Source organism: Staurois parvus, unplaced genomic scaffold, assembly GCF_062004578.1.
Source record: "Staurois parvus isolate SC_StPar_1 unplaced genomic scaffold, SC_StPar_1.0 ptg000287l, whole genome shotgun sequence".
Classification (NCBI taxonomy): Eukaryota; Metazoa; Chordata; class Amphibia; order Anura; family Ranidae; genus Staurois; species Staurois parvus.
In genome coordinates, this window is record NW_028318083.1 from 10,976,927 (window position 1) to 11,001,826 (window position 24,900).

The 24,900-nt window shown below is 43.2% G+C and overlaps 2 protein-coding genes across 2 annotated transcripts in view; one reads left to right on the plus strand and one right to left on the minus strand.

Annotated features, from left to right (window-relative positions):
- Nucleotides 1–361: 361 nt before the first annotated feature.
- ACOT13 (acyl-CoA thioesterase 13) lies at nucleotides 362–14,590 on the minus strand. Its single transcript, XM_089682242.1, has 3 exons — nucleotides 14,357–14,590; nucleotides 4,948–5,132; nucleotides 362–1,652 (listed from the first exon to the last, which is right to left on the minus strand). The coding sequence occupies exons 1-3, from the start codon at nucleotides 14,438–14,440 to the stop codon at nucleotides 1,496–1,498; spliced, it is 426 nt and encodes a 141-aa protein (XP_089538368.1). The 5' UTR covers nucleotides 14,441–14,590; the 3' UTR covers nucleotides 362–1,495.
- A 249-nt stretch (nucleotides 14,591–14,839) lies between these two features.
- TDP2 (tyrosyl-DNA phosphodiesterase 2) overlaps nucleotides 14,840–24,900 on the plus strand; it is a 29,343-nt gene continuing 19,282 nt past the window's right edge. The window contains exons 1-3 of the mRNA XM_089682243.1: nucleotides 14,840–15,032; nucleotides 20,299–20,441; nucleotides 24,547–24,720. Coding sequence (XP_089538369.1) covers nucleotides 14,880–15,032; nucleotides 20,299–20,441; nucleotides 24,547–24,720 — 470 coding nt within the window. The 5' untranslated portion in view covers nucleotides 14,840–14,879. The remainder of the gene's footprint in view (nucleotides 15,033–20,298; nucleotides 20,442–24,546; nucleotides 24,721–24,900) is intronic.

Below are 24,900 nucleotides of genomic sequence, written 5' to 3' on the forward strand. Positions count from 1 at the left end.
CCCCCCCCCCTTTTTTTTTCTCTCTCTCTCCTTACCTTTTCTTTTTCCCTGTCTTGGATGCTACTGCTGTTTGTTTATGACAATAGACTGATTTGTTTGTACTGACTTTCGGACCAGTGTGCTATACTTTGCTGTTTTTGAAACTGATAATTTGAATCTCTATGTAATTGTACCGCACCTGGTTAGTTGTCTTATCTGCTGGCATCCACTCATGCGCCTTATTTTTGTATACGTTTGTACTCTAAAAAAGCTCTTTAAATAAAGAATGTTCAAAAAAACAAAAATGTGAGCAAAAACAGACAGTTCTAACCATCAAAATTCCTAATGGCAATACATGAAAAAATGCACTTTAGCAGCCATGTTTTGAACAAAGGCTCTTTATTTGGACCACAAACTTGCATGTTAGGCTGGCCATGCATTATACAATTTTCCTTTAGATTTACCAAAACCAAATAATATGAGGTAGGACCTTGCACTACATAGTTTTAGATTGAAAGGAAATTGAATAAGCAAACTCTATAATGTATGGCCAGCTTTACTCAGCAAAAACATTCATATTCAACAGTCCAATTTTTTAAAGTATTTGTGAACACACTGCATTAAAGGGCCATCCTAATTCAGTAAACAGGAATATATGGCTCAAAACACCTTGATTTTCTTAAAGAATATTTTTTGACCTTTTTTTTAAAAAATCTTTTATTTGGCTGTCACTTGACCACATAGGTCCATCTTAAACACAGCAGGGAGCAGGCTTAATTACTCATTCACAGTGCAGAAGCTCCCAGTCTGTGGCTTACATCAGACAGCAGGCAGGTGGTGGGTGAAATTATGTCACACAGCAGGATGACGGGTGGGTGGGATTACTGACACAGCAGACAGGCAACCTAATATAACACACAGTGGGCAAGTAACTTCCCCATCTGCATGTGCTGTGTTCCAAAACCAGCTGTAGCTTTGACTGTGGCCCCCAGCTGTTACTTCCCCACCCTGTATGTGTGAGATGTAATTACACCTACCCGCCAGCTTGCTGTGACATAATCCCATCTACTACCAACACGCTATTCACCCACTGCGTGATGCAAATCACCAATGAGGAAACATCTTCATTGTGTGCGAACACCCTTAGTACACCAAGAACAGCTGGGAGGGGGCGCTGCCACACAACTAACCACAGGAGATACAGGCACAATGTGTGTTGGCACAGCATCCTGACACTCCCAGTAGAGATCACAGGGGTACAAAATGACCAAGACAGCACAGATCTGCCTTCTGCACATGTTGTGGTCAGTTTGAAACAGGGACCAGTAGAACTGGGAGGATCACCAGGTTTTTATTATAGTAGTAGGGTAAATTAAAACCTTTGGGGCTAGATTTTAAAATAAAACCTATATGTATACACAAACACATATATATTTGTTCTTATTTTGTAGGGTAACATTCTTTAACTTTAGAAAGGCTATGAAATCTTCCATTATAAAACACAAACATGAAACTTCTAATTCCCTAGATGTTTTGTGTGTCTTCCTTGTGCAATTATTTTCCCAGTATCTTTATTTACTAAATCCACAGTTGCAAAGGCCAAGGTTTTTCCTTGCTTCAAAATCTGTGCCGTGATGAGTAGAGAGTCCCCAATTTTAGCAGCATTCATATACCTTAAAAACAAAAATAGAAGAGTCTCATTAGCTGTAGATACATCAACATTGTACATGAATGTAGTATGACCATTACAAGTAATTGGTAAGTATAGAACTGATGTTATGAATAATTCGGCATTAGGTAACTCAGACATTTGACTTCTAGACTTAGCTAGTAAAAAATGACAACTCTAGACACAGCCAAAAAGGAAATATATAATTTTCATGAAAAAGCTGGAAATATGTAAAAATATATATGGTGGTAAAATTGTTATGTAATGACTCCCACTTCATAACTGGACAACTAGAACAATATGAATACTGTAGCTTCCTAATAGGGAGATGAAGGAGAATGTGACTTTCAGCACCTCCATAATGTTTTCTTCTGCTGAGTCTGAAGAGCATAAGCTTCCTGTATGCACAGCACCATGTTGTGGCTGAAACATATATTTACATCTTTACATCTGTAAGGAACAAGTAAGGCATCTTTTGCTGAGACCCAGAGATACCTGCCTGTTCTTTGACGTTAAAGTGTTATTAACCCAGGACCCTGCATTCACTATATCTGGTCTCCCACAGTACACAGAACATGCAAATGAAATTATTTTAGTAAATATAAACTGCTAAATACCTTTTCTCATCAGTAGTATATAGCAGTCTTGTGACTTCTATCACTATCCGGCCAAGCACTGGTTAATCTTGTAGGAGGAGTTTTCATTCTCCTCTGACTGTCCTATGAGGCTGCATGACACCTGACTCTGTCTGAACAGTCCTGATTGGCCCTGTGCTGATCACATGCATCCTCCCAAAGAGAGAAAAAAAAAAAAAAAGACCTTCCTAGCAATACACACTAAACTGAGCATGTGCAGAGTCACTCCTAGAGCTTTGTACTATCAGAATGATGGATTGGGAACCGTGGAAGAAGGGAAGGATCAGAGAAGACAGGATCAAAACAGCCTTTTTACACAATGCGGAGGATTAACCCCTTAGGTTTCGCAGTGAGTATAACAAGCATGCTTTACTGCATATACAGACTGATTTTACTGTTGTGGGTTTAGTAACACTTTAAGTTTCAGTCTGCACTTTTTGGGCAGCCCAAAAGTTCTCTTTGAAAATAATCTGTACTCACTAAAGCTAATGTAAGCTGTCATAAGCAAGTGACGTGCACCCAATGATGTCTGCGCATATCTTGTGTTATTTTCATCAGTACCCCAGAAATCCCTAGATCTGAGACATGCAAATATCAACTTTTTAGTTGGCATTTGGCCCCATCCTCTTCCACAGTTATCTGTTGGGACATCAATGTTATGGGCTTCAACACAGACCAAATCACCTCAGGAGGTTGGATTAAGCTCCAAGTTCAGTTAATAGGTTGCTAACCGCATATAAGAACAAATAATTTTCTTTGTACCTGTATTAACAGGCCAATACCAGTTCATGCTGAAAGGTGGTGAGTGCAGGTACCCTCCAAGGTGATAATTGCTAGATAATGGTCAGTTCAGGAAACATACCATTTCTCAGTGTTTTTACTTGTCAAGATGCACCCCAAGGAATGAAAAAAAAAAAAAGAAGCAAACGCCTAGAACGGAGTTTCCTTGTTGATCTGTACTCTTCCTCTGAAAGAAAACTGGTGCCATACCATGCACTTATCCAAGTTAAATGTGCATGTTTATGTAGCAATCTTTATTTAGGATTATCTCCCACTTTCTCATGTCTGTGAGTACTTACAAAGCAGGGCAGTGTGAACATCAATGAACGGGATATTACTTTATTACTGCAAACTGAATCATGTTAGGAATTTCTGTTAGCCTGGCACCTTTAGGGATTATTGAAGATCACACATTTTCTAGTTTCTGTTTTGATAGTTTTTTATTGGTTTTAGCAAAAGAATATTTTGGCCGACCATAAAAGGTTACAAGTGGGTTACAAGAAACAACAAACAGTCTGAGGTAAACATAAATTATTTACGCAAATGACAAAAGTAGGTCCCATGTGAGACTTGGGTACATCAAGTACTCTTCTGTTGCGATCTTCCAAAAAAAAAAAGGAAGGATTTTTTGCCAAAACAGGTGATATAATCAACTACGGCCTGTGTGGCCCCGTGGATTCCCACCAACCCCTGACCCCCATAGTAGGAGGGAGGGAAGTCCCACAGGGCCATTAGTTACCGTAGTCTCCAATCAGCAGAATAAAGAAAGTCATTTTCTTGTTCAATTAGATTTTTTAACCACAGAGCGGTTGTCCAGTCCTGGGAGGGCATCATATGATATCCTCCCTCATAGGCAGTTTACCCAGGGGAGTATTGGACTGTCAGCTTCACTTTCGTTTTATTATGTATTCTGTGGCGCTTATTATAATTCCTAATAGATATCCAACTTGTCAAACCTTAAATTTGCGTGCACTTGTGAAATGGTGACGAACTTCAGTAGCCTATATTTTCTATAGGTGAACTTTTAAAACCCCCTCTAGGTCATCAGTATAGTGTTACGGAGGAGATCTGGTGCTAGAATTATTGCTCTCAGTCAATGTTTTCATGCGTAGGCACCCTGCGCGTGCTTTTACATTTGTACGTGCGTATGTGGGGGGGGGGGGGCTCAATTTATTTATTTTTTTGGGGGGGGGATGTTATATGCTTGGGTGCAACTTTCATTTTTTATAATTAAACATCAATTGTTATTTTTTTTTTTTTTTACTTGTGATGATTTTTTGGTGACAGGTTCTATTTATTGAGGCATCCAAGGTCTGAAAGACCCTGGATGTCTCCCCTCTGCTCCACTGAATGTAATGCATTGCACATCACACTGCATTACATTCATTCCTGACCTCATTTGCTGGGAATCTCTCATCATAACGTCACTTCTGGGTCAGGACAAGAAGGGGAGGCTGGCACTGTGTGGAAGTATTGCAGTATCACCATTCCACGATCGTGCAGAATTTTAAAGTGTGACATGTTATTTATATGGCGTAACATCATCTTTTATATTTTACCAAACATTTGTGTATTATATTGTGTTTTTGTCCATCAAAATTCATTAAGGTGTATTTTTTATTTAAAAAAAACGGCAACTGAAAAACTGCTGCGCAAATACCATGTGACATAAAAAAATTGCAACACCCACAATTTTATTCTCTTGGGGCCTCTGCTTAAAAAATATGAAAAGTTTGGGGGTTCCAAGTAATTTTCTAGCAAGATAAAAGAGCTGATTTTTACATTTATGTGAGAGATGTCAGAATAGAAAGTAAGTGGTTAAAAAAAATTAAATAAAATTGGAACCTTTACAATCACTTTAAAAATACAAAAATGCATACATACGTAATATTCATGTCCACACTAACACCTGGAGCTCCTCGGTCTGTGTTTAACAGGGCAACTGTGGAAACTATATCAACCAAGGTTGCAGTCAGGCCTCCGTGTAAGTTACCAGCACGGTTTGTGTGATCCTCCTCAACTTTCAATTCACAAACCAGCTTTCCTGCACTTGCAGAAACAAGATGTAACTGGAAAATGAAAAACAAACAATAACAAAAACGTTTGTGTATTTGCTAGTTAATAGAAACACTTGTAATTTAATTACCAAAACTTTCTAAAAAAAATACAAACTGCCTGGATGCCATTCTCACACTCCAACATTATTATTGAGGGAGTTAAAGATCTGGAACAAGCATTGGACAGATTTTCCACTAAGTTACAGAATTACTTTTTTACATTGGACCTTGGATCCTTGAAAGTGATTTTCATTCTCTCCAACTTCCTTTCAACCTCTCTGGTTTGTCATTGCTGTTTCAGCTAGCAGGTAACCAAGACATCCACTCACAAAAAGTATGGAAATTTAGGAGTATGGTCAATCCACCATAGTGACCATTGTCACAGATAATCACAGCCTATTAAAACAAAGTAAAGTAGTAGCTAAAAGAACAAGCTCTTCAAAATGTTAGCTTGAAGCTGAATTCCAGGTATGGCTATTTTTGCTTAGTTACATTGGTCCAACTTGGACCTGCTGTATGTATGCATGTGCCATACCTGGCCAATCTCTGTGGATGCTGGATGTCACTGTAGTAGGCACTGCTAATACAGTGACTGCCATTAGCTAACTGCAAGAGGTTCTTAACACCGCATAACCACCATTCAAGGAACACCTTGCATTTTCTCAATGAATGCAAAGCATTCTCTGAGTGGACAAGTTGGGGATTGCTTCTTCAATTCATCCAATCAGAAAATGCTTTGCATTCATTGAGAGAATTAAGTGTTCTCTGAATGGCACCCGTGCCCAAGGCTGTGACCTCTTATTCTCCCTGAGCAGCAGGGTAGCTGCTCGACATGGGATCTGGAAGCCAGAGGCAATCACTGTAGTAGCCATGCCTACAACATTGATTTCCACTTTCCACCTGGATCTTCCAGGTATGACAAATGGACAAACTGGACCAATGTAACTATGCAAAAATAGCCATACCTGGAAATCAACTAGCACTAGCCTAACTTTAAACAGTTTTCCACTTCTTGCCAGCTGTCAGCAGCTCAGGGTCCAGTAGCTACCAATACTAGAACACAGTCCTGGCAGGGTGTCAAGCATGCTTGGTCATTGGTTAGATTGCGTGTGCAAGCAGATGACTAGCTAGCAGACTCTGGGAAAGAGAAGAAAGCCCTTATTCTCAATGGCTAGCAACTGTGCATACAATTTTTTTTCTTTTATACAAAAGGAGCCATAGCAATGAAGTCTGTAAAACAAGTACTTCCCAGCCCTGGGTGAGCAATGAGATCACTGTACGTCAGCATCCAAGATATTTTTGAAATATAATGAATAGGGCAAGGACCCATCTGTGACACTTTTTTGGCCTCATTCTTATGGCCACTGATGTTTACATATTGGCCTTGAATGAGTACTTCATGCGGCTGAGGCACATGTGCAGAATATCCTTTGCCAATTCTGAATGACCAGAGCGTTTTTGCACTGAAGTCAATGGGGGGGGGGGGGGGGTTGCATTTAAGTCAGTAGGGCGGGGGGAGGGTGGCATTTAAGTCAATGGGGCAGGGAGATTTTTTATTAATGTCAATGGGACGCGATTTTGAACTTAAGTCAATGGGACGCGATTTTGGACTTAAGTCAATGGGACACGATTTTAAATTGAAGTCAATGAGACGTGATTTTAAATTTTTAAATTGAAGTCAATGGGACGTGATTTTAAATTGAAGTTAATGGGAAGCGATTCTAAATTGCAGTCAAGGGGATGCAAATTTGAATTTAAGTCAATGGGAGGCAATTTGTATTGAAGTCAATCATCATTATTGGCACCGTTTTTTTTCCTATCAGCAAAGCACTGATAAAACTATTTTCGGCCAATAATTTTCAACGGCCGATACATCGGTGCATCACTAAAAAAGGGTACACTCGTGAGGAGGCATACAAGATTCTGAGCATGACAGATGAAAGCGAAGTAGAGGCTTCACTGTGAGAATCAGGATATGAACCTGTAGAAAGCAGCAGCACCCCGACAGCTAGCTTGGATAAGGCTGAAGAGGTCCCTATTAAAATCAGGTGTACCTGACCCCATGTTGCTGAAGTGCTAGAAGCACATAATTATTCTCAGAAGCAGCAGGGCGCAAAAAATTGAGCTGCATCACTTTTTGGTCAGGCAAGTACCAGCAGCATAGTACATCCTGACCTTTTAGACACCAGCACTGCAGTATTTCATAGTGAAGTGGTGAGCATCAGCAGTACAGTATAAGCAGGTGAGTTGGCTAGCACTAGTAGCATAATGCAACTGCAGCCATCAAGACATCAAGCAGAGGTCCGTAGTAGCCTTATATAGGTGCTTGCAAGCCTTAATTGGCTGCCCCCAGATTCAGCAGCACCCGGTATCCCCCCATCCACAGCCCAGCCTGGGGTTCAGGTGGAAACAGCCAACTTAAGAACACCCCTTGTAATTTTTTAGCTGTTTTTCATCGAAGACCTCTATAATTTGATTGTAGACCAAGCTAATGTTTATACCCTACAGTGCATTGCCGCCAACCCAAATTCATACCTTTCCAGGCCAGGCAAGTGGAAACCTATAACGAGTTCCCAATTTAAAGCTTTTTTGGGCCTAACCCATGGACATTACAAAAAAAATAATGAATTACTGTCATGTTGGTCCACAAACCCGATTCATCATATACCCATGTTCTCTGCTACAATGGCCAGGAAAATATATGAGATAAGAATACGTTTTATGTAGTTCAGTGATAACACACTGTCATCCCTGAGGTGACCCTGACTATGATTGGCTCCACAAAATTCTGCCCCTCATAAATGGCCTGTCCCACAAATTTGCAGGTGTATATACGCCCAAACATAATATCTGCATAGACAAATCTCTTGTCTACATGTCCCTTGTACATTTTACTGGAAGGCTTGCAATCAAGCAATATCTCCCCAGCAAGAGTACCAGATATGGGGTGAATATGTAAAAGGTCTGTGAGAGGGCCACTGGCTATACATACCGCTTTAGAATTAATGAGGGAAAAGACAGTCAAGTGGAGCCCCCAGATGCCCTGACTATGGGGAGCAGTGGTAAGATATAGTGTGGGACTTGTTGTCACCCTTGCTCCATATGGGGTACCATTTGTATGTTGACAGCTTTTATGCAAGTGTGTCACTTTTTAGACATTTGTGCCTTCAAAAAAATTGGCTGCTGTGGCACCATGCAACCTAATCACAGGGGCTTCCCCTACAGCTCCTTAACACCCCTCCTAAAAAGGGGGATAAAGCCTGCTTGGGGAAAGAACTAGTTGCGGTAAAATGTAAGGACAAATGTGATGTATTCATCACATCTTCCGTTCACACAGACACAACGGTCCAAATTCACACGGCATATGGTGTCGTTGAAAAGCCTCTCTGCCTCCACAGCTATAGACTAAATATGAGAGGTATAGAATTTAAAGACCAAATGATGAAGCCGTATTTAGCCTCCCACAGAGCTATACACTGGTACAAAACAGTATCTATTTATTTCAATTGGCTCTATACAATTTATTTGTTAATTACAAAGCTACTGGAAGAACTGGATCTTTTTTAAAATTTATGGAAACAAATGTCTCAGCTCTTTTGTATCTACTGTACCCCCTATTTTATTTATTTAAAAAAAAACAACAACAATAATAAAACGGTTTATAGTGCACCAAGCACAAAAGTATTGCACCCAAGCACCAAATTCCCATCCAACACTCAAAATCCCCATCATGTCTAAAAGGTCAACAGAGAGGCAGACGCTCACAGGCACGGAGTCGTCACCTGAATTATTCGATCATAGTGTCAGTTACATGCTGCTGGAGGATGAGCAGCAATTTGAATGCTCCGATGTTAGTTTCCAAGTTGAGGAAGACAGTGACATGAGCCTAGAGAGAAGGAATGCCAATGGCGGACAAGAATTTGGCAGTCATGTTCCCCCAGCATAGTGCCAAGTTGGCTCTAGTTATGAGGAGGGAGGGGATGATGAGGTCACTGACTGTACTGGGTGCCTGAGAGAACAGAGGAGGAAAGTGAAGAGGAAGCGCAACTCCAACAAGGCAGGATGTCCTCCAGGGATAGGCGTAAGGGCAGCCACCCTATTGCATCACACAACAGAGCTCCACAGGTGCAGGGCGCTGCCGACTCCCAGGTTCATTGATGTGGGCTTTTTTCATACATGTGCAGCAGACTGTTGCAGTCTCTGTCTGAAGTGGATCAAGCGTGGCCAAAACACCAGATGCTTGGGCACCACATTCTTGACAACACATATGACGACTTGCCATGCAGCCCATTGCCAGCAGCACCTGAAAGACCCACATCATAAAAAAGTGCAGACTTCTCCTTGCTCATCTGGGATCTCTACCCTAATATACCTCAAGTTGTCTCAACAGCCTCCATGGTATAGCAATGGGTGCCACAGGTCCTTGCACCCAATCTGCTAGCAATTTTGCTACCTCAGTTGGTGAATTGTAAAAAAAAAATAAAAAATACTGTCCCACCCATCCACATACTCAACATCTAAATACTAGCTTGGCCAAATTGCTAGCATTACAACTGCTGCCTTTCCATCTAGTGAACTCTGCCCCCTTCCGCGGAATTTGCGGAATGTGCTTTACCACAGTGGCAGGTTCCGAAAAGAAATTTATTTTTGTGTAAGGCCATTGCAGCTCTGTACCATCATGTGAAAGGCAGTGTTTTGGCATCGTTGGACAGGGCGCTCAGCAGCAAGGTCCACATTACTGCTGACACGTGGTCCACCAGGCATGGTCAGGAGCATTACATTTCCTTCACGGCGCAGTGGCTAACTCTGCTGGCAACTGGGAAGGATGCAGGACAGGGTTCAGTGCTGGAGCTTGTTCCGCCACGCCTCCAAAATGCTGATGGTGATTTTGCCACATCTGTTTGCTCCACCACCTTCTCTTCCTCTATGGTCTCTACTGCTGAAGTGTCCTTTGAACCAGTAGTGCTCCCTAAGCGTTCAAGAGGCTACGCAAGCAGTCAGGCTAAAAGATGCCATGCGGTACTTGAGTTGGTCTGTTAGGGGACAGGAGCCAGACCAGAGCAGAGATTCTGTCAGCTCTGCAGGGGCACGCTCAGAGGTGGTTAATGCCACGGCAGCTTGAGCCAGAAATGGTTGTATGCAACAATGGCACCAACCTTCTCTTGGCCCTTTGACAGGGACACTTGACATGTTTCATGCTTGGCACATGTCCTGAATTTGTTGGTGCAGCGTTTCTTGAACAGGTATCCAGGCTTACAAGATCTTTTAAGTCAGGCCAAAAAAGTCTGTGGCCATTTCCGGCAGTTATGCACAGCCAGTGTTTGGCTGGCTGACATTCAAAGGGAATTCAACCTGCCCACCAACCGCCTCATTTGTGACATGCCCCCCCAGGTGGAACTCAACATTGGCAATGCTGCAGCAGCAGCAGCCCACGCAGCAGAGGGGCATCAATACGTACCTGTGTGAGTATGGCACAAAGACAGGGTTAAGAGGAGCTTGGCCTCTTTTCGCCATGCCAGTGGCTGCTGATAAAGGATGCATCCACTGTCCTGTCACCATTTGAGGCCACAAGGATGGTGAGCCACGACAATGCATGCATTAGTAACACTATCCCTCTGGTCTTCCTGCTGGAGCAAATTCTGTGTGGAGTCATGGACAGGGCACTTGAGGCAGAATAGTGGGAGGAAGAGGAGGACTTACTTACCTTTCAAGACTCCGAGTATACAGATATCATTCCTGTGGGGGGTGGGTAAGGGGCTTTTAGGGGGAACCCCACGCACTTTGTTTTCTTAAATTTTTTACTGTGGGGTCCCTCCTACCAGACCTAAAGGGTCTAGTATGGATTAGGGGAGGACCCCACGCCGTTCTTTACAAACATAAAAATGCAGCAAGTTCTATACATTGCACGGTTGAGAAACTTTGCAGGTAATTTAAAGGTAACCTCCAGACATGATATTTAAAAGGAATTTATTTTTACTTTAAGCAATGAAAAATGATTGCCCCTTTAAAAACTACTTTTTTATTTTTTTTCCACTGATTCAAGTCCCTCAGGACAATACCCAAGTCCCCATAGCCCTTTTATGGCCAATAACGTGCATATAAGCCTTCAAAATGGGCACTTTTGAATTTACAAGTTCGAGTCCCATAGACTTGCATTGACTTCAAAGTTTGTGGTCGAACTTTCGTTAGGTTTGAATATTCGACCACAAAATGAATAGGGGGGTGTTCAGCCCATCACTACTTGGGAGACGTAGCAGAATGTGTTTTGCCACGTATACCCATGACGTGTGTGCGAAATATCTCAGTAAAGTAACAGCTTGGTGTACTTTGTTTTTTTGTCATTTTTAAAAAACTTGTGGAAAAAATAAAATCTTCTATGGACTCAACATGCCTCTCAGCAAATACCTTGGGGTGTCTACTTTCCAAAAAGAGTTAATCTGGGGTTTGTCTGTACTGTGAAATGTCAGAAAGTCAGAGCTGCTTAAAAGCTGCGTAAATTCCGGTACACAGGTGAAACTCGAAAAATTAGAATATCGTGCAAAAGTTCATTTATTTCAGTAATGCAACTTAAAAGGTAAAACTAATATATGAGATAGACTCATTACATGCAAAGCAAGATAGTTCAGGCCATGATTTGTCATAATTGTGATGATTATAGATTACAGCTCATGAAAACCCCAAATCCACAATCTCATAAAATTAGAATATTGTGAAAAGGTGCAATATTCTAGGCTCAAAGTGTCCCACTCTAATCAGCTAATTAAGCCATAACACCTGCAAAGGGTTCCTGAGCCTTTAAATGGTCTCTCAGTCTGGTTCAGTAGGAATCACAATCATGGGAAAGACTGCTAACCTGACAGTTGTGCAGAAAACCATCATTGACACCCTCCATAAGGAGCGAAAGCCTCAAAAAGGTCATTGCAAAAGAAGTTGGATGTTCCCAAAGTGCTTTATCAAAGCACATTAATATAAAAGTTATGTGGAAGGGAAAAGTGTGGAAGAAAAAGGTGCACAAGCAGCAGGGATGACTGCAGCTTGGAGAGGATTGTCAGGAAAAGGCCATTCAAAAGTGTTGGGGACTTTCACAAGGAGTGGACTGAGGCTGGAGTCAGTGCATCAAGAGCCACCACACACAGACGGATCGTGGACATGGGCTTCAAATGTCGTATTCCTCTTGTCAAGCCGCTCCTGAACATCAAAGTCAGAAGCGTCTTACCTGGGCCAAAGAAAAACAGATATGGTCTGTTACTCAGTGGCCCAAAGTCCTCTTTTCTGATGAGAGCAACTTTTGCATCTCATTTGGAAACCAAGGACCCAGAGTATGGAGGAAGAATGGAGAGGCACACACTGCAAGATGCTTGAAGTCCAGTGTGAAGTTTCCACAGTCTGTGTTGATTTGGGGAACCATGTCATCTGCTGCTGTTGGTCCACTGTGCTTCATTAAGTCCAGGGTCAACGCAGCCGTCTACCAGGAGATTTTGGAGCACTTCATGCTTCCTTCCGCAGATGAGCTTTATGGGGATGCTAACTTCATTTTCCAGCAGGACTTGGCACCTGTCCACACTGCCAAAAATACCAAAACCTGGTTCAATGACCGTGGGATTACTGTGCTTGATTGGCCAGCAAACTCGCCTGACCTGAACCCCATAGAGAATCTATGCGGCATTTCCAAGAGAAAGATGAGAGACATGAGACCGAACAATGCAGAAGAGCTGAAGGCTGCTATTGAAGCATCCTGGTCTTCCATAACACCTCAGCAGTGCCACAGGCTGATAGATTCCATGCCACGCCGCATTGAGCCAGTAATTGCTGCAAAAGGGGCCCAAACCAAGTACTGAGTACATATGCATGCTTATACTTTTCAGAGGTCTGATATTGTTCTATGTACAATCCTTGTTTTATTGATTGCATGTAATATTCTAATTTTCTGAGATTGCGGATTTGGGGTTTTCATGAGCTGTAAGCCATAATCATCACAATTATGACAAATCACGGCTTGAACTATCTTGATTTGCATGTAATGAGTCTATCTCATATATTAGTTTCACCTTTTAAGTTGCATTACTGAAATAAATGAACTTTTGCACGATATTCTAATTTTTCAAGTTTCTCCTATATATACAGTACCATAGTTTGTAGATGCTTTAACTTTCACACAAACCAATAATATAAACGTATTGGGATATTCTTTTTACCAGATACATGTAGCAGAATACATCTTGGCCTACATTTATGAGGAAACTTGATTTTATTGGATATGTTTTATAACAGAAAGTAGAAAATATTTGTTTCCTAAATTTTGGCCTTTTTTTGTTTATATTATAAAAAACCCATTGTTGATCAAATGCCACCAAAAGAATGCTCTATTTGTATTGTAAAAAAAATTATATAAATTTAATTTGGATACAGTGTTGCAAAACCACCCAATTGCCAGTAAAAGTAGCGCAGTGCTGAATAGCAAAAAAATGTCCTGGTCATGAAGGGGGTAAAACCTTCCGGAAGCCAAGTGATTAAAGTAGAAGTAATGTGGGGATTGCTGCAGAAGTGAACAAAATTAAGTAAGACTCCTATTTAGAGAAAGCTGATTATTTCCCACTGGCAACAGCCACCCAACATTAGCCTTACACCTCTCCAAAGCTGACCATACAATCTGATTGTACAAATCCCTTTAGACCACAAAGCAGTGTGAGGTCCTCTGTAAGACTCCGTTCACACTAGAGAGTTTCGAATTGCAGGTGGGATTGCCATGATTGGAAAACGCATGATTGAGTGTTCAGCTGCCATTTATTTTAATGGTACCTGAAAACGCTAAGCCTTTTTGCCGTGCAGTCGTGCAAACAAAATCGCAGGATGCACAACACCAAAAACATTTTTCAAAATCGTTTTTGGGTGTCATGCGTTCCAGGATTTTGTTTGCTCGATCTCGGTGCGTTTATTGCGTGGGAAAACACACTGCGATTGCGGCAAATACGCCCCATGTTTTCAGGTGCCATTGAAATGAATGGCACCTGCACACACAATCACGCAAGTTCACATTTTCACAGCGCGTTTTCAAATCTCGGGGAGAATCGCTGCGATTCCGCCTGCGATATAAAACGCCTGTGTGAATGGAGCATGATGGACACAATATAAATAGCCTGTTGAGGTTTGTCCTCCTGTGTTAGATTGGTAAATGTAAACAAGCCCGGACAGAGATCGCACAATCAGATCCCAGTCCTCAGTACTGCCCATCATACCTTATTCAGGACTCGGTCAAATCCAGGCCCTTCACTTAACCCTTTCATTATCGCCCTCAATGCGTTAAAACCTACGGAGCCCATGACCGGCAGATTTACACTGGCAGCAGGTCACCTCCACAAAGTGAAGGAATATGCGCCCCGACTCCGCCCAAGTCCCGCCTCCACACGGAAATAGTTATAAATAAGGGAGCCAGTCATTAGCTGTAGAACTAGAGAACAGCAGCGCTGAGAGGAAGCGGACTAACGGCTGGCGCAGGATATCTACTCAGTGAGCAACTTTGCGTATAATTCCTTATACTTCCGCATTGCTTGTATCACTTGCCTCAGCTCCGGACATGTTAGGTGCGCTGCAATTGGTCAGGGGGATGTGAACGCCCTCACGTGCTCCGCTAATCAGCAGGCTGACCCAATAGGTCTGGGAGGGGCGGTAATGGGATTGGACGGCGTGGTGTTCGCGGCTAGAGCAAGCCTGAGAAGTGGGTGTGGTGTGAGGCTGTCAGCGTTTGCAAACAGATACAGTATGGATGATGAGCGGACTGGGGATTCTTTGCTGGGAGAAGATGGAGATCTGTGCAGTGACCGGGAACAGAAGTGCAAAGCGTTTGCCAGCATTGCAGGCTGCGACCCTGGGGTGGCTCAGTGCTATCTGGCAGAGAATGACTGGGAGCTGGAAGTATGACTGTTTATACTCCTGTATAGGAAGTATGACTGTTTATACTCTGTATAGGAAGCACGGCTGTGTTTATACTCTGTATAGGAAGCACGGCTGTGTTTATACTCTGTATAGGAAGTATGACTGTTTATACTCTGTATAGGAAGCATGGCTGTTTATACTCTGTATAGGAAGGATGACTGTTTATACTCTGTATAGGAAGGATGACTGTTTATACTCTGTATAGGAAGGATGACTGTTTATACTCTGTATAGGAAGGATGACTGTTTATACTCTGTATAGGAAGGATGACTGTTTATACTCTGTATAGGAAGGATGACTGTTTATACTCTGTATAGGAAGGATGACTGTTTATACTCTGTATAGGAAGGATGACTGTTTATACTCTGTATAGGAAGGATGACTGTTTATACTCTGTATAGGAAGGATGACTGTTTATACTCTGTATAGGAAGGATGACTGTTTATACTCTGTATAGGAAGGATGACTGTTTATACTCTGTATAGGAAGGATGACTGTTTATACTCTGTATAGGAAGGATGACTGTTTATACTCTGTATAGGAAGGATGACTGTTTATACTCTGTATAGGAAGGATGACTGTTTATACTCTGTATAGGAAGGATGACTGTTTATACTCTGTATAGGAAGGATGACTGTTTTATACTCTGTATAGGAAGGATGACTGTTTTATACTCTGTATAGGAAGTATGACTGTTTTATACTCTGTATAGGAAGTATGACTGTTTTATACTCTGTATAGGAAGTATGACTGTTTTATACTCTGTATAGGAAGCATGACTGTTTTATACTCTGTATAGGAAGCATGACTGTTTTATACTCTGTATAGGAAGCATGACTGTTTTATACTCTGTATAGGAAGCACGACTGTTTTATACTCTGTATAGGAAGCACGACTGTTTATACTCTGTATAGGAAGCACGGCTGTTTATACTCTGTATAAGAAGCACGGCTGTTTATACTCTGTATAAGAAGCACGGCTGTTTATACTCTGTATAGGAAGCACGGCTGTTTATACTCTGTATAGGAAGCACGGCTGTTTATACTCTGTATAGGAAGCACGGCTGTTTATACTCTGTATAGGAAGCACGGCTGTTTATACTCTGTATAGGAAGCACGGCTGTGTTTATACTCTGTATAGGAAGCACGGCTGTGTTTATACTCTGTATAGGAAGCACGGCTGTGTTTATACTCTGTATAGGAAGCACGGCTGTGTTTATACTCTGTATAGGAAGCACGGCTGTGTTTATACTCTGTATAGGAAGCACGGCTGTGTTTATACTCTGTATAGGAAGCACGGCTGTGTTTATACTCTGTATAGGAAGCACGGCTGTGTTTATACTCTGTATAGGAAGCACGGCTGTGTTTATACTCTGTATAGGAAGCACGGCTGTGTTTATACTCTGTATAGGAAGCATGGCTGTTTATACTCTGTATAGGAAGGATGACTGTTTATACTCTGTATAGGAAGCAGGGCTGTGTTTATACTCTGTATAGGAGTTACGGCTGTGGTTTATACTCTGTATAGGAAGTATGACTGCTTATACTCTGTATAGGAAGTATGACTGCTTATACTCTGTATAGGAATGTACGGCTGTGGTTTACTCTGTATAGGAATGTACGGCTGTGGTTTACTCTGTATAGGAAGTATGACTGTTTATACTCTGTATAGGAGTTACGGCTGTGGTTTATACTCTGTATAGGAAGTATGACTGTTTATACTCTGTATAGGAAGTATGACTGTTTATACTCTGTATAGGAGGTACGGCTGTGGTTTATACTCTGTATAGGAAGTATGACTGTTTATACTCTGTATAGGAAGCACGGCTGTGTTTATACTCTGTATAGGAAGTATGACTGTTTATACTCTGTATAGGAGGTACGGCTGTGGTTTATACTCTGTATAGGAAGTATGACTGTTTATACTCTGTATAGGAAGCACGGCTGTGTTTATACTCTATATAGGAAGTATGACTGTTTATATTCTGTATAGGAAGTATGACTGTTTATATTCTGTATAGGAAGTATCACTGTTTATACTCTGTATAGGAAGCACGGCTGTGGTTTATACTCTGTATAGGAAGCACGGCTGTGGTTTATACTCTGTATAGGAAGCACGGCTGTGTTTATACCCTGTATAGCAGTGGTTCTCAACCTTTCTAATGCCGCGACCCCTTAATACAGTTCCTCATGTTGTGGTGAACCCCAACCATAAAATTATTTTCGTTGCAACTTCATAACTGTAATTTTGCAGTGGGAGGAATAGTGCCACATCACTAGTGTCAGTGGGGGGAATAGTGCCCCATTGTTGGTGTCAGTGGGGGGAATAGTGCCCCATTGTTGGTGTCAGTGGGGGGAATAGTGCCCCATTGTTGGTGTCAGTGGGGGGAGGAATAGTGCCCCATCGTTGGGGTCAGTGGGGGGAGGAATAGTGCCCCATCGTTGGGGTCAGTGGGGGGAGGAATAGTGCCCCATCGTTGGGGTCAGTGGGGGGAGGAATAGTGCCCCATCGTTGGGGTCAGTGGGGGGAGGAATAGTGCCCCATCGTTGGGGTCAGTGGGGGGAGGAATAGTGCCCCATCGTTGGGGTCAGTGGGGGGAGGAATAGTGCCCCATCGTTGGGGTCAGTGGGGGGAGGAATAGTGCCCCATCGTTGGGGTCAGTGGGGGGAGGAATAGTGCCCCATCGTTGGGGTCAGTGGGGGGAGGAATAGTGCCCCATCGTTGGGGTCAGTGGGGGGAGGAATAGTGCCCCATCGTTGGGGTCAGTGGGGGGAGGAATAGTGCCCCATCGTTGGGGTCAGTGGGGGGAGGAATAGTGCCCCATCGTTGGGGTCAGTGGGGGGAGGAATAGTGCCCCATCGTTGGGGTCAGTGGGGGGAGGAATAGTGCCCCATCGTTGGGGTCAGTGGGGGGAGGAATAGTGCCCCATCGTTGGGGTCAGTGGGGGGAGGAATAGTGCCCCATCGTTGGTATTAGTGACACAAATGATGGGGCACTATTCCTCCCACTGACACCAATGATACTTACCTTGCTGACCCCTGCTCCAGCCTGGGCTCGCTCTCTCCCTCTCCCATCTACAGCCTGCATACCTGGCTGCAGCAGCAAAATTTGCACTTACCTGTCAGCTGTCTTCCTTCTCTGGCCGCTCTCCTCTTCACTTGCTCCGGCAGCTCCCTCGATCTTCTTTGATCTACGCGCTCTGCCGCTCGGCTCCTCCTCTCCAAGCTCCACCTCCTCGCCGGTGATTGGCCGCCTGTGTGCCTCTCCTGAGCTACAGTTCCGGTGGCCAATCAGCGGCGAGGAGGCGGAGCTATTGAGTGATCCCGGAGGTGTGGCCAGGTGATAGGGGCAGCATATCATCCCGCCCACACATCGCCGGAGACAGCAGCGGTGTCTCGGTTCCTAAGACCATCGGAAATATGTGTTTTCCGATGGTCTTAGGCGACCCCTGTGAAATGGTCATTCGACCCCCAAATGGGTCGCGACCCCCAGGTTGAGAACCGCTGCTGTATAGGGAGCACGGCTGTGGTTTATACCCTGTATAGGGAGCACGGCTGTGGTTTATACCCTGTATAGGAAGTACACTTGCCCTCCAGAGGATTTACACCCCCCCCCCCCCCCTCCTCACCAGGCCATTTTTTGTGATACTGCGCTGTTGCTTTAACTGACAATTGCGCGGTCATGCACCACTGTACATAGATTAAAATTTATGTCCTTTTTTTTTCCCCCTCACAAATAGAGCTTTCTTTCGGTGGTATTTGATCACCTCTGCAGTTTTCTTTTTTGCACTATTAACAAAAAAAACTACAATTTTGAAAAAACCCAATATTTTTGACTTTTTGCTATAAAATATATCCAATAAGAAAATTAACTTTGTCATAAATTTAGGCCAAAATGTATTCTGCTACAGGTCTTTGCTAAAAAAAAAAAAAAAAAAAATCCAATGCATGTAAATAAATTGGTTTACGTGAAAGGTATAGCTTCTACAAATGGAGATGTGTATATATACTGGGATTTTTATTTTATACCAGTAATGGTGGTGATCAGTGACTTATAGTGGGTCTGCGGCGGGCATTCTGACACTGGGTGGGAACTACCACTGACATCCCCAGTGACATTAATACAGTGATTAGTGCTAATGAAAAGCACTAATGCTGTACTAATGACACTGGGCAGGAAGGGGTTAACTTTTGGCTGATCAAAGGGTTAACTGTGTTTACACACAGGTCTCTCCCCTGTCAGCTTTGCTCAGCGATCGCTGGGTGCCGGAGGGGAATCTCTGGCCAGGACCCGGTGTTTGACATCCATACCCACCAATGGTCTGGAAATACAAATCACGTGTATATATACGTGATTTTGCGCAGCCTTGTAGCAGTAAAGGTGAACTCTGGGGAAAGGAAAAATACTCCTTTGTAGTAGGTTGGCCCCCTGCACTGCAAGAAGTAATTGCCTGTTTAGGTCTAGGGGACCCGGGGTAGTGTAACATGCCTGATCCTCTGCTCCTGCAGGCGTCGTCTGTGCTGCTGGGCCAGCTCCTGCAGGCGTCGTCTGTGCTGCTGGGCCAGCTCCTGCAGGCGTCGTCTGTGCTGCTGGGCCAGCTCCTGCAGGCGTCGTCTGTGCTGCTGGGCCAGCTCCTGCAGGCGTCGTCTGTGCTGCTGGGCCAGCTCCTGCAGGCGTCGTCTGTGCTGCTGGGCCAGCTCCTGCAGGCGTCGTCTGTGCTGCTGGGCCAGCTCCTGCAGGCGTCGTCTGTGCTGCTGGGCCAGCTCCTGCAGGCGTCGTCTGTGCTGCTGGGCCAGCTCCTGCAGGCGTCGTCTGTGCTGCTGGGCCAGCTCCTGCAGTCTCTTCTCCCCTATGCTGCATGCATCCTCATCATCATGACTGTTGTAGAGCCCATATGCTTGCAATGGATATGAGGACACTGAGGGACAGTCCAATGTTGGAAATCAAGGGGCAAGAAGAGCGCGTGGGCTTCCGGGGGAGTCATGGATGAGGTAACTATAACTGCTTTTCCCAGTCACCTAGATGTAAAGGAGCATTTAACCCTCACAGTGCAAGGGAGCCATTTTACTTTCTCTAGAGCTGGGCTTTAGCTTATGAAAAATGGAGGCAATTCATAATCGGTGCTAATGGTGTTCTAGTAACTGCTTGAGAAGGCTTGGAACTTAAGCATCATCAGATTAAAAGTAGTCCTGTTTAAAAATGCAGTATAAATGTGTTTTTTTTTTGTTTTTTTTTTTCATCATAGAGAGCTATTAACTCCTTCTTTGAACCGGGAGTGGAGAGCATCTCACAAGAGGGAAGGTCAAATCAAGAGCCACAGGAGGGAAATAGAAGTGAACAAACCACGTCTGAAGGACAACAAATGCCTGTAACTGCTCCAGTTTGCTGGTAAGAGTAGATTCCAACCCCAGGATAAAATTACCCTCACCCTTTCCCAAACGCTGCATTGAGAACATTTTTCAAAATTCGAGGACTAAGCGAAGATCTCCTAAGGCTCCATTCACACAGGGTAATTAGCTGTGTGCCCCATGTGAGGGCCTTCTTTCTCCAGCATGGAGATGCAAAGGTGTTGCATCATTGGAAAGTCCCATTGATGTCTATTGAGACAGGCGGCTGCACAGACACAGCCACAGTGTCCTAATGTGGCATTGGTCCAGGTGCACTGCCCCAAACGCACCCAGGGTGAATTCAGGGACACGCACCCACACAGATGACACAGTAGCTGCGTCTGTGCAGCCACCTGTCCCAGTAGACCTCTTTGAGACTGCCGACATGGGCATGCAGGAAACACCTGTGCATCCCTGTGTTGATAAGATGGCCTTCGCATGGGGCGCAGAGCTAATCATTGTGTGTGAACAGTTACTTGTTCAGGCCTGAACCCTTATGTTTACTTCCTGAATGAGTCTTCTTTCCGGATGTCCATCACTGCTTCAGTGATGTGGACAGCTCCATTGACTGACCACAAGCCTCAGGATCCATAAAATACTGACATCCGATTTGAAGGGAGAGTAGGGAATGGAAATGGACAGCTATGGGGGGGATTTACTACAACTGGAGCACTCAGAATCTGGTGCAGCTGTGCATGGTAGCCAATCCGCTTCTAATCTCAGCTTGTTCAACTAAGCTTTGGCAATACAACATGGAAGCTGATTGGTTTCTATGCAGAAGTGAGCCTGATTTAGCACTCTCCAACTTTAGTAAATACCCCCCCAGTGTGGTGCTGCACTAGTAGTCCCCGCTGGCAGAAACCGCATAATTGAAGAACCTTGATGGGAGTACTAGGGTATAACTGTACCAGGTAGGGAAAACCTGGCCAGATGGGTTAGAGAAGGGATGAAAAGAAAGGGGGGGAAATACTTTGCTTGTATTTGAACTTTAAAGATTCTGTCACCTTTAAAATACAGTTTTTTGTTTTGTTTTTTTTTGTTTTTTTCCTGAAAACCGATCCCTGCAGAAGAGGACCTTTTTAATACTCCACCGTAAAGTAGAGCGTCCTGACTTTCCTCTCCTACAGAGCTATGGCTTCTGACAGACCCTTCATCATACTATGCTTTAGGGTGTGTCAGATACTGTGTAGTTCATGGTAATTGCCTTCATCTCTGACAACAGTGCTTTGAGTTACTGAATCAGAAAAAGCATGCAGCAAGTGAGGCTCCATGCACACTGGCTTAAAAAGCTGCTTCTAGAGTTTAGCATTTTGACTGTAGAAGCAACTAATGTTCTCATCTATCCATTTACATTAGATAGTCTAGAGGTGTTTTTTAAGCTCAGTGTTCTGTTTTGCATTTGAGTTTTTCTGGTAGAACAATAGCTAGTGTCAAGGCACTCTGACACACATTTTGCATTTCTATTTTCAAACTGGGTTGTTTTAAGTCATGTGCTAAAAAGCATATCAGTAATTTTGACATTCTGATTAAGGCTCCATGCACACTGGCTTAAAAAAAAAATGCCAGTGCTCTTGGCAAAAAAAATGCTAATTTTGAGCGGGTTTTTGTACTAGTATTTAGGAGCATTTAGAGTGCCTTGAAAAAGTATTCATACACCTTGAAATTTTCCACATTTTCTCATGTTACAACCAAAAACAAATGTATTTTATGTGATAGACCAACACAAAGTGGCACATAATTGTGAAGTGGAAGGAAATGATAAATGGTTTTCAAAATGTTTTACAAATATCTGAAAAGTGTGGCTTGTATTTGTATTCAGCCCCCTTTACTCTGATACCCCTAACTAAAATCTAGTGGAACCAACTGCTTTCAGAAGTCACCTAACTGGTAAATAGAGTCCACCTGTGTGTAATTTAATCTCAGTATAAATACAACTTTTCTGTGAAGCCCTCAGGTTTGTTAGAGAACATTAGTGGACAAACAACATCATGAAGGCCAAGGAACACACCAGAGAGGTCAGGGATAAAGTTGTGGAGAAGTTTAAAGCAGGGTTAGGTTATATAAAAAAAAAATCCTATGCTTCGAACCTCTCACAGCGCACTGTTCAATCCATCATTCAAAAATGGAAAGAGTATGACACAACTGCAATCCTACCAAGAACTGGCCATCCACCTAAACGGACAGGCCGGGCAAGGAGAGGATTAATCAGAGAAGCAGCCAAGAGGCCCAAGGTAACTCTGGAGGAGCTGCAGAGATTCTTGGCTCGAATGAGAGTATCTGTCCACAGGACAACTATTAGTCGTGAATGCCACAAATCTGGCCTTTATGGCAGAGTGGCAAGAAGGCCATTAAAAGCAAAATCTGTGTGGAGGAAAACTAACACTGCGCATCACCCTGAACACACCATCCCCACCGTGAAATGTGGTGGCAGCATCATGTTTGGGGGGGATACTTTTTTTTTTTTTTCAGCAGGGGCAGGGAAGCTGGAGTTGATGGGAAGATGGATGGAGCCAAATACAGGGCAATCTTAGAAGAAAACCTGTTAGAGTTTGCAAAAGACTTGAGACTGGGGTGGAGGTTCACCTTCCAGCAGGACAACCCTAAACATACAGCCAGAGCTAAAATGGAAAGGTTTATGGCCCAGTCAAAGTCCAGACCTAAATCCAATTGAGAATCTATGGCAAGACTTGAAAATCGATGTTCAGACGCTCTCCATCCAATCTGACACAGCGTGAGCTATTTTTCAAAGTAGAATGGATAGAAATTTCACTCTCCTAAATGTGCAAAGCTGGTAGAGACATCCCCAAAAAGACTTGCAGCTGTAATTGCAGCGAATGCTGGTTCTGCAAAGTATTGACTCCGGGGGGCTGACTACAAATGCATGCCACACTTTTCACACATTTATTTGTAAAAAATTTTGAAAACCATTTATCATTTTCCTTCCACTGCACAATTATGTGCCACTTTGTGTTGGTCACATAAAACCCAATAAAATACTTTTTTATTTTTGGTTGTAACATGATAAAATGTGGAAAATTTCAAGGGTTATGAATACTGTTTCAAGTCACTCTAAATGCTCCTAAACACTAGTACAAAAACATGCTCAAAATTTGCTTTTTTTTTTTTTTTCTTTAGGCCAGTGTGCATGAAGCCTTGATGTCAAAATTACTGATATGCTTTCTTGCACATGACTTAAAACAACCCGGTTTGAAAATAGAAATGCAAACTTTGTTAGAGAGGTGGAGGTGTCAGCAGGAGGCAGAGAAACAGAAGTACACTGATATTCCCAGTGAAGAACTGTGTAGCAGGGGTGTGTCAGTACAAGTCTGTCCACTGAGGGACAGGCAGGCTGTGCTCCCATGTAGAATGCAAAGAAGCAATCTGACCATGCTGGCTTGGTCAGTTTGAAAAAGAAAAGCATGGGGAATGGCAGGACCATGTCTTTCACTCTAAGAGCAGGCTTTTTTTTTTGTAAAGTACACACCAGGAATTTTGGGGGTAACATAACATTAAAGGATAAGTTCACCTTTTGGGCAAACATAATAAAAAATTTTTTTTACCTGCAAAAAAAAAAAAATCTGCATTTATTATTTTTGCACTAAGGAGCCTCAGAAGCAGTGCTTCAGCTATCAGTAGATCGCTGATGCCATGCAGGACCTGTCAGAATATCTGCTTGCTGTACTGGGTGTGTGGTCAAGCAGATATTCCGACAGGAAGCTTCAATGACCTGCCACGGTGCTCCACAGTGCCATGGTAGTTCATTGACACTACAAGCTGACAGCCACAAAGGCTGTCAGCACTTGCACATGGCCACGTTGTTTTAAATCTGACAGATAGTACGGGCAAACTTCTCCCTGTATTATCTGTCAGAGGAGGGGGGGCGGCAGGCACGGCTGCAGCTATGGGAACATGTTACATGTTCCACCCTAAAAGCGGAGGGAACGTGTTCCCAAAGGTGAACTTAACCTTTTAAAGTGTTGATAGTATTGGTTTAGCATGATAGCCAGGCAACTAACATTTTGGAAATGGGAACTTACATTCTCTTCAATTTTATTCTGAGATGGCCTACATGGGTGTAAAAAACTGATGACTGTTTTCCATTCCAGCATAGATCTGACCAGTGATGAGCCCGTTGTTGCACAAACCTCTGATACAGCAAACCACACTACAGTGAGCCCGAAAGATGAAAGCCATTTTATCTTTGTCACTTGGAATATTGATGGGCTTGACTTATCCAATCTTCCAGAAAGAGCTCGAGCTGTTTGTTCATATTTAGCTTTGTAAGTACTTTCTGTGAATATATTTTTAGTGCATTTAAATTTTCCATCCACAATCTTTAGATAAACATGCTGCGTGATGTCTTGTGCTTGGGGTACAGTAATCTACACCTTCCACTCTGTGCAACTTCTAGCTTTTAGACTTCAGTGACATGCAGAGGAGATGGGGGAGGCACATAAGTC